Here is a 15,414-nt window from a genome sequence, read left to right as displayed (position 1 = left end):
CCATTTTATCCCTCAAATTAATGTTATGTAGTTTAAATAAGATTAAAATAGTAAAATGTATTATTTTATCCTTATCCCTAATATCAAACATTGAATAATGATTCTTCCAACCATTTATCTTTATCCCTATCTCAACCTTTATCCGCATCCCTATCTCAATAGAATACTAAACGAGGATCCCTATCTCAATAGAATACCAAACGTCCCGTTAGGATTTAAACATATACTTTATTTATGATATATATATAATAGTGATAGAGATTTCTTTTTAGTATGAATTCATTGTAATTTTTATCATGTAGCTCTTCTTAATACTTCCTATCCAAAATGATCATCATCTTGAACCCAAAGTGTTGGTTGCTCAATCAGAATTCCCCTTTTAAAAAGGGTCCATAATAGTACTGCATCATCTCCATAATCCGACCTAATTGAAGAAATATATTATCACATCAAAACCAGTTTACTGGTTGGTTAATCAACTCACCGATCAGCCATCTAAATTCTAACTACTACCGGTAAGATAGAGGCTATGCTGACTTTTTGTTTTTGATAAAGTAAATCTTACTTTGTATGTTTTCACCATTGGATAAATTTTACACTCCATCATCCAACAGTGACTTTATCAAAAACAAAGTATGCATAGAAGACACCAAATATAATTCAATCACAAAAAGGAAAAAAAGTAAAAGGAGATTTTCATGAAAATAAATAAATAAAAGATTGGCTAATTAACATAACATCTCATAAGCGTCTAAGTCATTGCTGAGGACCAATATCATCTGTAGTCACCAAAACAAAAAGGCAGAACAGATAGATAGCCCTTACACAGTTACACTAATACTCCGCCAAAAACTGGTCCTGCTTCCATTTTTCTCCTCCAAGCTTTGCATCTCCTTCCCTTCATAAATGACCCCGTCTCTGGCTTACTTCCTACTCCTCTTTCTCGTTCTTTCTTTTCCAGATTTCTGAGTAGAACTGCCACCGGAGTTGATTGAGGCAGTATGGGCAGGTTGAATAGGCACATGATGCCCAGGAACCAAAGCAGGGAACCCAACAGCAGGGATTCTGCAAATTAACCAAATAACTTCTCAAAAACTGCAGAAACTTTTGATTTTAAAGCGTTTCACATAAACTTGTACAAAACATCTCAGTTGACATTTCCATAATTTAAGAAAATCGGGAATTTCGTTTTCTATGATGTAATGTACTTCCAGAAGTGAATCAATGTTGATCACATTTTCAGTAAATCAAATCCCTAATATTTTCTAGATCGTCATGAACTCTCTTTTTCCCCTCTACTTTCTTATAATTTTAAAAATCAATAGATATGTCTACGTAGTTGTATTATTTACATGTTCTCCCCATGTTTCCGTTTCTTATATTTTAAAAAAAAATATTGTTTCCAGGTTTCCAATTCAGTTTCCATAGCAATAGTGGAAAGGAAGCATAATGTTTTAGCATCTATCAAAGTCCAATAAAACCTATTGAGTTGAATCCAGTGGCGAATTCTGAACCTCTTCAGAAAGAAGCAGCAATTGGCTACCTAAGTTCAAAGTTCATACTCCAAATTTTTATAAAAAATTGATGTTTTTGAGCTTTAGTGGTTCATATGTTACTATTCAAACATTATAATTTTGGAACAATTTTTCCTATGTTCCCCCTATTCTGCGATTAAAAAGATAGAATCTTTCTCTTTATCTCCTGATTAGGAATCAAACAACAATAAAAAAAAGGGAAAAATGGCAAGATAGAATATGATCCATACCCAACAAGAGCACGGCAGACTCCTGCTTGGTCGAGGTAACACCATATGCATTGCCATTCTGTATTGCAAGACGTAGAGCTTGATTCTCAGAAATGCAACACTGAAGCAACCGCCCCAGTCTTCTGCATTCCCCTTCGAAATACTTGCTCTTCATTTCCAGATCCTTCACATGCATCTTTTTCCTTTCTCTTGATCTCACAGCTGCATCCCTATTTCTCAACTGCCTGGAAAATCACACATAATAGGGTATCAAAACAGGTTTTCGTCTCATAATGGTATTATCTGATCTATATATAAATGATACAAAATGATAATTGTGTCAAATCATGTTTTGAAAACGTACTGTTGTGTACGAAATTGACAGCTCTATTCTTAGATACTACTACATGTAACATTTTCAAGATCTTTGATAAACTTATTCCTCAAGACTGATGTACTAAATAATAGATAAATAAGAACAGATTTCTTCACATATTTCATCCCTGCGGATGCAGAGGTCAATATTTGCTTGGTAATAGCTTCAAAGTTTCAAACAAGAGATTCGAAGGAAACAACAACAGCACCAAACAACAAGTACATACCAAAATACGATATCTTAATTTAACATTTAATTATCACAATCCATCACCACAACCGCCATAAAAAACGCCCAAAGCGATTCATCCGCACAGCAATTCATTGAAAGTTAATTTCAAAATTTAAGAAACAAATAATCTAACAAAATAAAATTAACAGGAGTTACCTTCTCTGTTTCTTAGAAATAGGATCATCGGCATCTTCACTATCCTTTTCAACATCAGCTCCATCATTCACAACCTTCTCCCTCTCCTTACCCGTCAAGGAGACGCCACCGTCCCCGTTATCAGAACTACTAGTCTCCTTATCTGTACAAGTATCAACAACAACGTCACCAGAGACTCCAGGGGGAGAATCAACGAGTAAATCAGCCAAAAAATCGTCGGCAAAATGTTGACTATGTTCCCCGGCGTCATCGTCCATCATCAACATGTTTTCGACCTCCCCGATCCACGAAGACACTGAATCAGGAGATGGATTCGATAAATTCTCCAGACAAGATGACTCCGGGACAACAGAGGGTGAAATATCAGTCGATCCATCAAATAGATTCTCGAAATCGAGGTGCTCCAGAGAATCGAAATCGATTTGCCCTAGTATGTCATCTTCTTCAAAATCAGTGTCCTCCATGAATAAAGATACAAAAACAGAAGAAGAAGAAGATGGATTCTACTAATTATATGGACAAAATCTCTCCATTTAAGGAAGAACCAATGGAGTCTGAGAATTACAGTAGAGAAGAGAGAGGTTTTGCGTTCAGAAATTACCAGTAGGTTTCTTCGGTTTCTTTGTGGGTAAGGAAAGGGAAAATGTTAACTCGGTTTTAGGAAAATTATCAGCCGTCCACGTGTTTAATAGTTGAATTTTTCTACTACGTGGAAGTCGTATAGTGAAGATGCACGAATTCTATGGTTATTGAGTAACATAGGATTCTACATTTACCGGGACATTGCTATGCCATCATCCCACCAATAGGAATACGCTTCTGGGACACGTAGGATTTTCAATAACAGACCGTAATACGAGAATTTACTTTAATATATTTAACAAAAAATAGTAATTCTTTTCTCATTTTTTTTTTTTCCAAATTTCATCATCGGTTGAGTTTCAAATTGTCATTTTTTCGAAGATCTACTTTGAATAGGAAGAAGGAAGGAAGTTTGTCTTCCTTCTTCCTACCACACCGGGTTAGATTTTATGTGTTTTACTTTATTGTTTTTTTCTTTTTAGTCAGTTTCCATATATTTTATCGGATCTCTTCATCCGTTTGAATTGTATATACCCTTTATTATTCTTTCATTTATATCATTTTCGAATTTAGCAAGTGCGGAAACGGTTTATCTTGTACGTGGATCAATATATCTACGTGATTGCATCAAAAGAAAGGACACAGATCCGAATGTTCGGAATGACCTAAATTCTGAAGACTGGATTACATCTACTTTTCTGCAGATTTCGATTTACGATAAATATATGTTTTATTGTTGTTTTGTGTTTTTTTTATGCCTTTATGGCCTTTTTTGCTCTCTGTAGCCGTTTTAGTCTCTTTGTAGATCTTGTAAGAATTGATTTCTTACTGCTGTTTTCTTGTTGTACTTGTTGTGTTTTTATCTAATAAAGTTATAAGCATTTTCATCAAAAAAAAACAAAAACAAAACAAAAAATAGTAAATATTTTTTTAAGGAAAAATAGTAGTAATTCTTTATTAAAAAAATAGTAATAAGGTATAAAGTCCAAATTTGCCTCTAACGATTTTTTTAGGGAACTGCAGATTTACTTCTAATATATGATATGATGTAATTTTACTTCTAACATTGTCAAACAAATTCAATTTTATCTCAACACAATAAAAAATTTGAATTGGCTGATTTGATAGTTATTCGACTATTATATCGGATCTTCCAGATAAATTTATCGATAAAATAAAACAATTATGTGTATTTTGAAGGGTTGTTTATATCTGTTTTAATAATACAGTAAGCATTTTATGCAATTTTTTTATGATTAACTTGTATCTGGTTTGTATCTGGTAGACTTAACTGTTGTCATTTTGGTAAGTTATTTGTATATGTTGTAGTAACAAAATAAATATATTAAACATAATTGGTATTTGCAAAATCTTATGTGATAATTAAATAAGAATAGGATAGTTTGTTTAAATTTTCTGCTAAGTAAGAGAAAATTTGATCTTACTTAACAATGTTAACTTAGAAACACGTTGAAGATAAATTTGTAATTTTTTAAAAATATTTGGAGTAAATTTACATATTATCCTTAATACTAATAAGGGAGAATTACAAAACTAGCACCTTTTAAGGTGTTAGTTTTCTTTTCTAACTCCTTTTGAAAAACTAACCAAAACTAACACATTTCAACAAGTAACTTCCAAGTTTACCCTCATCTTCTTCCTTAACAGAACTTCATCTCTCTAACGTATCAAATGTTGCGATAGGAAGAGGAGCAAGAACGAGAAGCGACGGCGGCACACTCAAAGAGGTGGAGAAGTGAAAGGCGGCGATAGGAAGAGGAGGAGAAGCGAACGGCGAGGAGAAAGAAGGAGAAGTGAATGGCGGCGATAGAAAGAGGAAGAGAAGAAGGCGAACGGAGAACGGAAGAGGAGGAAGAAGACGACCCTTTTTCCAGCAATCTCGTCCCAATATATATTGTTTCTCTTCCTTTTTCATGTTTTTCCTGGTCATACGAACCCCAAAAAAAGTGACATTGTTATCTGCAAATGGATTTTAGTTGGAATATCAGTTTCAGATTTTTTCCCCGACAGTGTCGATATCTGTAGATATTTGTAGATATTGTATTTGTAGATATCTGTAGATATTTGTAGATATCTGTAGATATTTGTCGATATGTGTTGTCGATATCGACAGATATCTACAGATATCTACAAATATCTACAGATATCGATAAATATCTACAGATATCTACAGATATCGACAAATATCTACAGATATCTACAGATATCGACAGAAATCTACAGATATCGACACTGTCGGGGGAAAATGTCTGAAACTGATATTCCAACCAAAGTATATTTTTAGACAATAATGTCACTGTTTTTGGAGTTCGCACGATCAGTAAAAACATGAAAAATGAAGAGAAACAATATACATTGGGTTGTAAAGAAACAAGGGTAAATTACACCAATCGTACCTGAAATATACCCCAACTCACACTTTGGTACCTGGATTACATTTTGTCATAAAAAAATACCCCAAGTACGGGTGACTGGACAATTATGTGTGTGTGACCGGGAAGTGACCGGTCAACGCGTATTTGACCCATGTGACAAATATTAATGGGACCCAAACCACACGAAAAGACGAAAATACCCTCAAAACAATCCATCCAAAAAAAAAAAGCTTATAAATATACCTAATTTCTCTCTCTCTCTCTCTGTAAACTTAAAACGATGGCCTTCTCTCTCTAAGTATACGTTTCTCTCGATCGCCATTTCTGCCCCATAACGAAAAAACCAGGAACCCTAATTTTTCTCAGAACAGTGAAGATGGCGGCCTCATATAGCGATGGAAGTTTGATATGCCACTGTGGACTGCAATCCCCTTGTACAACTTCATGGAGTAATGCGAATCCGGGTAGGAGGTATTACAATTGTAGAAATTTCGGGGTAAGTGTATAGCTATATATCTCTCCATCTCTCTGATTTTGAGTGGCGTGACCCGCCAATGAACGAAAGAGAAAAATCAATTATCCTTGGGCTTCTGAGAAAGCTGAATCGAATTGAGAGAGAATGTGAGACATTGAAAGCTCATTTGGTGCGTTATAGCGAAATGGAAAGAGAAAAAGAAGGTGAATTGCAGAATTTGCTGGGGAATGAAAGAACAAGGGTTAATGAAGGAAGATGCAACTGTGTATTCAAGTTTATTGTTTGCTTTGGGTTTGTTTTATGGGTTGTGTATCAGTTGGCTTAAATTTCATGTATTTGGTATTGAAAAAGGACAGATTATATATTTGGTTATGTATTTGGTAGTGAAAATTGGTAGTTAGTTTTAATGGTATAAAGTTATGTATTTGGTTAATTGAAAGAAATGAAGTAGTGTTTTATGCAAATTGTTATAATTGTGTTGCTGGATACTTGGATTTGGTTAATTGAAACATATGTACACCACAAAACAGGGCACATAATTGGAAAACAATGCCCTTCAATATAAGAGCCTATAATCTGGTTGAACAATGACCAAAAAAGAGCCTATAATCTGCATATAACCTGGTTGAACAATGATGCAAAATTATGCCATAAAAACTGGTTGAACAATGACAAAAAAAGAGCCTATAATCTGCACATAACCTGGTTGCAATTTACAGATGAACAGAGTTGAAAGAAAATGAACCAAAATAGACCCCAACTGTGAATGGCCTATAATCTGCATATATCAAGTGCAATTTACAGATGAACAAAGTATCCAAAATAGGAACCAAAATATACCCCAACTGTGCAATTTTCAAATCCAGAAAACATGGCACAGATTCACAGAATATCCAAAAAAAAAGGCCACAAACGGCACTATTCACATTCATTCTCCAAAAAAACACAAAACCACACATGTTCAATTCATCTCCATGGTTGGCTCCGGCTTGTGGATGCAACACTCCTAGTTTGAGGTCGTCTAGTTACATTTGCTGCAGCACTCCTAGTCTGAGGTCTGCTGGGTGCATTCTGTCTTGGTGCAACAAAAGGTGTAGAACTGCTGGCTTGACTAGGATGGTCTGATCTTGCATCAACGTTCATGGTTGCATTCTGGGTTGGTGCACCAGATTGGCTTGAACCCTGTATGCATACAATATGTTACCTTTTGGTACATGTAATGAAAGTGCAATTATCAGATTTACAGTGTAAGTATAACTTACATCCATCATCCAATGCACGGTTTGGGGCGGAGCCCGTGGTATAGATACATTTGTGGTTGTAGATTGAGAAGTGTCTGTTTGTGCATTTCTTGGCCTCTTGGACTACACGAATAATGAAATGTCATAAGCAACATTTAAGACACAAAAACAAAAATAACTGAAGTAATACAATTGAAATCACACCTGTGGAGCAGATGTAGCTATACACCTCCTCCTGTTGTGAGAAGTACTCCCACATTTGCTGCAACTCATTGTAATCAGACCCCTTCTACTTAACTTTCCCCTGGCTTTTGCAACTTCCAATTCTTCAGGGTCCTTTCTTCTTGCCTTCTTTCTTCTCCCTCTTTTCATTTTAACTGGGGATGGAGGCACAATAGGGATAGGTGACTCAACTTCAGGCCATTGATCCATCCCATTTGTAGGCTCAATGAAGTGACTATACACTTTGAGATATGTAGCCACAGAATAGCATTCAGCAAGATAATCTTCTGCACTCTGATTTTGCCCTATAATGGCTAAAATGGCATGACAGCATGGGATACCAGTCAATTGCCACCTTCTACATGTACATTCATGTGCTTCCAAGTTGACAACATATTGATCTCCTAAACCTTTAACTTGTACCCTTGGTCCCCCAGAAAAAACAGCATCAAAATGTTTGGCAAATTCTTTGTTTACCTCAAGCTTCTTTAGTATTTTAGGGCACCATTTCTTCTTATACAACTTCATTTTATCTGACTTTGCCTTCATTCTTCTCATCAGCCTTAACTTGATCATTTCATACATTGTAATGATCCCTTTGTCCCTTGCATCCAATATGTACTTATTAAAGCACTCACATAGATTGTTCAACAACATGTCACATTGACTCCTCTCAGTGAAACAAGCCCTTGCCCAATGCTCACTGGGTCTTTGTCTCAACCACTCTCTAGCTTCAGGGGACCTTTCTTCAATTCTATTCAGCCATTCCTGCAATCTTGCCATGTAAGGAGCTCTTGCTGCATTCCACAACAGGTCCTTCAATTCTTTTCCTTTAAATTTAGTTCTGAAGTTGGTGTACATGTGCCTTACACATAGTCGATGTTCAGCATCAGGGAAGAGTAGTTCGACAGCTCCAATTAACCCCTGTAACAGTAGAACAGGTTAAATCCTTGATTACAAAGAGTTGAACTACATGTAACAATTTGTTAAATTACAAACCTTTTGTCTATCTGACATAAAGGTCCATTCCTGGCTATGTTCAATTCCTAAATCATCTGCTAGGAGCTCTAAAAACCATGTCCACGTCTCTTTACTTTCAGTTTCCACCATTGCGAATGCAATTGGGAATATGCAATCATTGGGGTCTATACCAACTGCAGACAACAGTTGACCACCAAATAAGCCCTTCAGCCAGCACCCATCAATAGATATGAACTTCCTACATCCAGCTTTGAATGCGTCCTTCAGTGCATTTAGACAGATATAAATACCCCTGAATGTTTCATCCTTCCATCTACCTTTCACTGTACTGCCAGGATTAGAGCGGAGGATCTCAGCCATGTACCTATACAGTGTGATAAAGTTACACAATGACAAACTTACACTATCAAATAAATTGAGTCAAGCACATAAACTGATTCAAACATGATAAACTGACACTATGAAATAAATTGAGTCTAACCTGTAAGCCTTGTCATATTGGCTTCGTTCATCCCCGTTAATCATTTCAAGAGCATAACATTTTGCTCTGTATCCCTTCATTCTCCCAACTGTCAACTGCATACTTCTTTGAACATGATCAATCAGTGCCTGAACTTTCCAGTCCTGGTCACTCCTAAAATCTTCCAAATATCTTTTGGCTAGCCACTTGGATGTTAGGTGGAAGTTAGAATACACTTTGCAACATTCATGCACGAAATGGCCACTTTTAAGTAACATGGTTGGGTTATTTGGATCCTTGAAATCAACTTTCGATGCATATGCACGCCAAGGACAGCTTGCATCTGGACCAACTACACCCTTGCATACAGCTTCAACCTTCTCACGCGTGTTCTTCTTAAAAATCAACTGAAACCTGTTTCTAATTCCATGATTCCTGCAAGCATCCTTGAACTGCTTATGATCATCGAATAACATCCCAATCTGAAATTGTGGATCATTCATATCCCTTTCAGCATTAAATTCGGGATATCGCGGCCTACCTCCTAAATCTGTCTCTGAATCACTGTCTATATGCAATTCATCTGAATTTTCATATTCTGAATCATTATCCTCAATTTCGAAATCCATGGTGTGATCAACTCCACTACTACCCATATAAACCCCAGTACCATATGGTCTACCTCTAGTCCTAGGCCTCCCAATCCTTGCGTTATTAACCCCTTCAATTAAGTCCTCATCATCATCCTCCATCACGTAATCTAGGTCTACAAAGTCATCATCGTTATCCTGATTGACAGATGATGCATTAACATTCCTTGCCCCACCATTAACATCATCTTCATTACCATTCCCTGCCCCACCATTAACATCATCTTCATTACCATTCCCTGCCCCAACATTAGCATCCTCTTCATACTCACGTCCTTCATAGGGGTTATCATTGAATTGAACAGGAGTGGTTTCGTTTGCAGTTTCATAAAACGCGTGAAACCTATGCACACCCTCACCTCCAGCCCCAACATTAGCCTCACCTCCAGCCCCAACACTACAATCAACTCCAGCCCCAACATTAGCCTCACCTCCAGCCCCAACATTAGCCTCACCTCCAGCCCCAACACTATAATCACCTCCAGCCCCAACATTAGCCTCACCTCCAGCCCCAACACTACAATCACCTCCAGCCCCAACATTAGCCTCACCTCCAGCCCCAACATTTGCCTCACCTCCAGCCCCAACACTACAATCAACTCCAGCCCCAATACTTGCCTCACCTCCAGCCCCAACATTAGCCTCACCTCCAGCCCCTATCTTAGACTTACCTTTTGCCTTGGACTTCTTGAAATTTACAATTTCATTCCCTTCCCCAATCTCTTCTATCACTACACCACTTCCTCCAACATCCAATACATCTTCAATGTCTTCCATTGTCAGTTTCTTAACATATATGTTAATTTCTCCGCACTCAACACCAGCCAATGCCATATGATAGACATCCACGTCACTACCAAGGGGCTTCAGATAATCATCAGTAAATGGATCCTCATAACACTTCCAGAAATACTGGAGAGTTCCTTCACATTCCAAGCTTAGCAATTTTGCATCTATTGCCACCAATGACAGCCTATCCCAATGGCAATCTGGCCATATAAACACGTCCTCATCCACGTACTCATACCCCTTCAACCTTCCGTTGTAATGGAGAATTATATCAAAATACCCATTTTCCGGGTCTACAATTAAAAAAAACAAATCTTCAATAGATAGTCGAAAACCAACAAACTAAGCATCCATAGTCAACAACCAATAGAACAGATAGTCGAAAACCAACAAACTAAGCATCCATGGAAAACAAAGCTTCAATAGTCGAAAACCAACAAACTAAGCATCCATAGTCGAAAACCCAAAATTCCACAATAAAACAGAGAATTTCACCAACAAAGTCGGAAACCCAATCATCAAACAACTTTCAAACAATAGAACATGTACCCAAGACACCCAAAATACCCTAAAAAACATAGACTTTCACCATAAATCATAGACTTTCCCCAAAAATCAAGCTTCCATTCATAAAGTAATAGAAACAGAGCATCAATATCAAAATCCACAAAACACATACAGTACGATAACGAAATATGAACTTACAGGGGAACTCCATATTTTTTAGCAGAGATGTTAGGTGCTGTAGGATTCTGCATTTAAAATCGCGATACGAATGAGAATCGCAAATAGAGAGAACAAACAGAAGAATCAAACAGAAGAAGCAAATAAAGAACAAATATCGCATACATCGCAACTTGATATCGCAAAAGCAGGTTAAGGCAGAAAATGAAAACGATCGCTCAACCTTTCATACCTGTTGCAATACAACCATCCAGGAGTGGTTTCGTTCCTCGTGCGCTTCAGACAGCCTCTTCAATGGTAAATTTGTGCTTTTCAGTACAACTTTCAACTAGGATCCATGGTGTTTGTATGCGCAGAAATGTCGAATGGTTTGAATGGTTTTTGAGTTCTCTCAAATGGAACTGAGTGAAGCAGTAAGAGAGATGGAAAAGACTGTTGGAATGGACATGAGAGAGAAGGTACTCGAAAGATGTGACTAATTATGGAGGGAAATTAATAGGGGTATTTTAGTCTTTGTGCATTCACCATATTATGTGGGTCCCACTCTTTCTAGGTTATTAATTGTCAAACTGAAGTTGACCAGGCAGAAACCGGCTAAACGCACATAATTGTCCAGTCACCCGTACTTGGGGTATTTTTTTGTGACAAAATGTAATCCAGGTACCAAAGTGTGAGTTGGGGTATATTTCAGGTACGATTGGTGTAATTTACCCAGAGAAACAACCTGCTAGATCTTAACGATGAATGAACTAAACTTTAAATCTTTTCAATGAAACTAAAAACCAATGAAAAACTTATATGATTATAGAAATTTTGTTGTATGAACTGTGGGTTGGATTGATTGTTGTAGTATACATTGGGTTGTAGAGAAACAACCTGCTAGATCTTAACGATGAATGAACTAAACTTTAAATCTTTTCAATAAAACTAAAAACCAATGAAAAACTTATATGATTGTAGAAATTTTGTTGTATGAACTGTGGGTTGGATTGATTGTTGTAGTATTCGTAGTCGTTCTGTAGATTGTTCTGTTTTTTAGAGAGAGAGAGCGCGAGAAAGAGAGGGGGGGAAAGATAAAGACACACAGTTATGTTAAGGAAGAAGATGAGGGTAAACTTGGAAGTTACTTGTTGAAATGTGTTAGTTTTGGTGAGTTTTTAAAAAAGAGCTAGAAATGTAAACTACCCCTTTAAAAGGTGTTAGTTTTGTAATTCTCCCTACTAATAATAACTTATTATTGTGGGTCAACTCCAAATTGAATAATTTTGTTTTTGGATTAATATATTAGGATGCTCCGAAGTTGGCTAAAAAACTTATTGTCTTCTAAACTTGGTTTTGTTTAAAGTGATATAATTAACTTTTTTGAATCCATCACCATAGAATATGATTGGATTTTGGTAAATGGAAATATATATTAACTTAAATAAGTTCAATAAGCCAATAAATTATTATAAGCAAGTTTAAAAGATTAATAGGTCCCTTTAAACACATTAAAATAATAATATATTCGTTTAAAAAAGTTCACGAGGCTAATGACACACTCGATAAATTCAAGAGTCAATCCGTCTTTTGGCCCAATTTCAAAGGGTAAATTTCATCAATAGTGTACAACATTTGCCATATTTCACACTTTGGTGTACAAACTTCATTTTGTCTCACTAATATGTACAACTTTATGAGTGACCTCTCAATATGGTGTACAACAGGTAAAAGTGACCGGTCAACGCAAAGTCAACTCGCCATGTCAGCAGTTTGACCAGTCAAAAATTAACCACAATATATATAATTACTAAAATACCCTCATTTTTTAATTTTACAAATTATATTTCATAAGCCTTTATATTTCAACCTTCAAAAAAAGTTTATATTTCAAAACATTTTATCCATTTTGCAAGTATTATTTGTTTTATAAAAAGGTTTCAAGTTCCATCGAATGTCATTTTTTCAAATAAGTTAAAGCTTTCAAATTAGACAAATGCTACTTATTATTAAATTTTTAAATTGGCCAAAGTTGAAATGTTATGATCCATGATGTAATTTTTTTTTGTTTTTTCTGAAAACTAAGAACTTCAAAACCTGCAAATACTCTCTCTCTTATTTTCCATTTTCTCTCTAAACCCTCTCTCTCCCCAAGCTCACACCCCTAATTCCCGCCAATTATTTGGTTTCATGACTCTCATCATTTCCGGCTCCATTCTTCACCTTCTCTCAATTGTGACTCTCTTTTTCTCCATCCTCGGATCTTGTCATTCAAAGGGTTTTTGCGGTGGTTGTGGGAGGATCTTCATGGGTATTTTCAGAATAAAGTGAAAGAGGAAGAAACAAGGAGTTGACCAGTCCAGGGATTTTTATTTCAATATAAACAATGAGTATCAATTTATAAAAAAATTGGCCAGTCACCATTATTAGTAAATTTGTGCAGTAATAACCTAAATCGATTAAGTCTCTTCCTCCGAATCAGTGCTCCGATCTCGTCTCATACTCCGGTCGGTCGGAGCCTCGCTCTCCTTTCCTCTCATGTGCAGTTCCAGGAACGTCAATGGGACTGAGTTGGATTTCTGCTACAACTTCTGAAGGGGACGATGATACAGTCGATTCAAAGGATAATCAAATCCCAAATTAGAATCCAGTTGTCGTAAACAATGAAGAAGCATCCTTTTTGAAACCTATATGATTACTAGTTTAATTTGGGTGGAAAGCATATGTTGTTATGAAATTAGAAGAACTGGAGGTTTTCTTTGCAATGGAAGTTGATCTGTGGATTTAGACGTGGAAGGTGAGGAGATGGTTCATTTGGAAGAGGGAGAAAATAATTAAGAAATGGGAGAGAGAAAGAAATGAAGAAAATATGGGATGGGTATAATGGTAATTGAATATAAGGTGGGTCCATATTTTATAAGAAATAAGTTGAAAAAATATGACATGGCAGATTTGACCGGTTTGACCAATCATTTTTACCTTTTGTACACCATATTGGGAGATCACTCATAAGGTCGTACATATTAGTAAGACAAAACGAAGGTTGTACACCAAAATGTGAAATGAACCAAAGGTTGTACACCATTAATGAAATTTACCCCAACTTCAAGAGACCCCTGAAACCTTTGTGTTTTCTTAAAGAGGAGAAAAAACTTTATTTAAGAAATAAGAACATCCTTACGTAATTCACTAACAAAAAAAGAACATTAAAACAAAAATAAAAATTAGTATTGAAAACAAAATCGCACAATAATGCGTGCTACCTCATTTGTTACAATCTAGGAACAAACATTCAGGTTTGATCGATGATCTAACAACTCCCTACAATTTTGGATAATAGTTCTAAATTCTGAAACGTCCTCTTTAGACAAATACAAGCAATCCACAACACACTTTGCATCAATCTCAGCACAACCTACATTAAGCGATAAAATCCACAAAATACTATTCCTCAAGGAGATTGCTTTCGTGATCTTCATTGCCACCAATCTATTATAAAACAAATTGAAGAGACATGAATCTCTCGTCACTTTATGAAGAATGTCCTCAAATCACACCTCAATCTAACCTTAAACAACGATGTGTCGATGTTGCATTTGATGACGCTGTAGGAGGCTTTTGCCAGAAAACAAACCGATCATAAAATATCTTCAACATGATGGAATAAAAAGAAGATTTTACCTTTATCTCACACCTTACTATCCACCAATAATACTCATGCAAAAAGTTGGAGATCTTGAGCTACAAACTTCAAAAGAACTTCCTTCACCACATTAGGAAGCAAAAACTTCAACTATTGAACCTCTTGAACACTATATCCTTAAGGAACCCATAAATAGCCTTTTTAGATCTACTAATAAGAAAAGGAAGACTCAGATACCGACCAGTGTTCAAAGGAGCGTACACTTTAAGCAAATTACTATTAGCATTACAGAGATCTGAACTCACATTAGAGCTCGACTTGGCCCTATTATAATTGGCCCCAATATGGCATCTTCCCGAAATTCAATGGGTTAAATGGCTAATGTTATGTATTATAACAGTTTCTTATAAAATAACTCATGAGAAGAGAATCTAGCTCTATTATTTCTAGTAGAGGTCTCTAGCAAGGCGACCCCTTATCCCCCTTCTTGTTCCTTATTTATACAGAGGTCTATCTTCATTATTAACTCTTAAAGAGCATGCATATCTTTTTCATGATTGTCAAGTGGCTCGATTTGCCCAAGATTTTTCATTTGTTTTTTGCGGATTACAGCTACTAGCTTTTCAAGGGTAATTTTTGACAATATTATAATGGTTCAACGGTGTCTCAAAGCTTATGAGCTATCATCCGGCCAATGTGTCAATTATTACAAGTCATCTATATTCTTTTGTAAAAACACCATCAATTCGAACAAGGTCGCAGTTAACTTAACATTGACAGTCAATAAGGCTTCAGGGGTGTTACT

The 15,414-nt window shown here is 36.2% G+C and overlaps 1 protein-coding gene across 1 annotated transcript; it reads right to left on the bottom strand.

The window, feature by feature from the left end:
* Window positions 1-674: 674 nt before the first annotated feature.
* Window positions 675-3,130, bottom strand: LOC136235964 (bZIP transcription factor 60). Its single transcript, XM_066026091.1, has 3 exons — window positions 2,508-3,130; window positions 1,766-1,989; window positions 675-1,065 (listed from the first exon to the last, which is right to left on the bottom strand). The coding sequence occupies exons 1-3, from the start codon at window positions 2,969-2,971 to the stop codon at window positions 830-832; spliced, it is 924 nt and encodes a 307-aa protein (XP_065882163.1). The 5' UTR covers window positions 2,972-3,130; the 3' UTR covers window positions 675-829.
* Window positions 3,131-15,414: the final 12,284 nt, after the last annotated feature.

The sequence above is a fragment of the Euphorbia lathyris genome, chromosome 7 (genome assembly GCF_963576675.1).
Source record: "Euphorbia lathyris chromosome 7, ddEupLath1.1, whole genome shotgun sequence".
Lineage (NCBI taxonomy): Eukaryota > Viridiplantae > Streptophyta > Magnoliopsida > Malpighiales > Euphorbiaceae > Euphorbia > Euphorbia lathyris.
The sequence above is the reverse complement of the archived record's forward strand: the minus strand, read 5'-3'. Positions and strand labels throughout refer to the sequence as shown.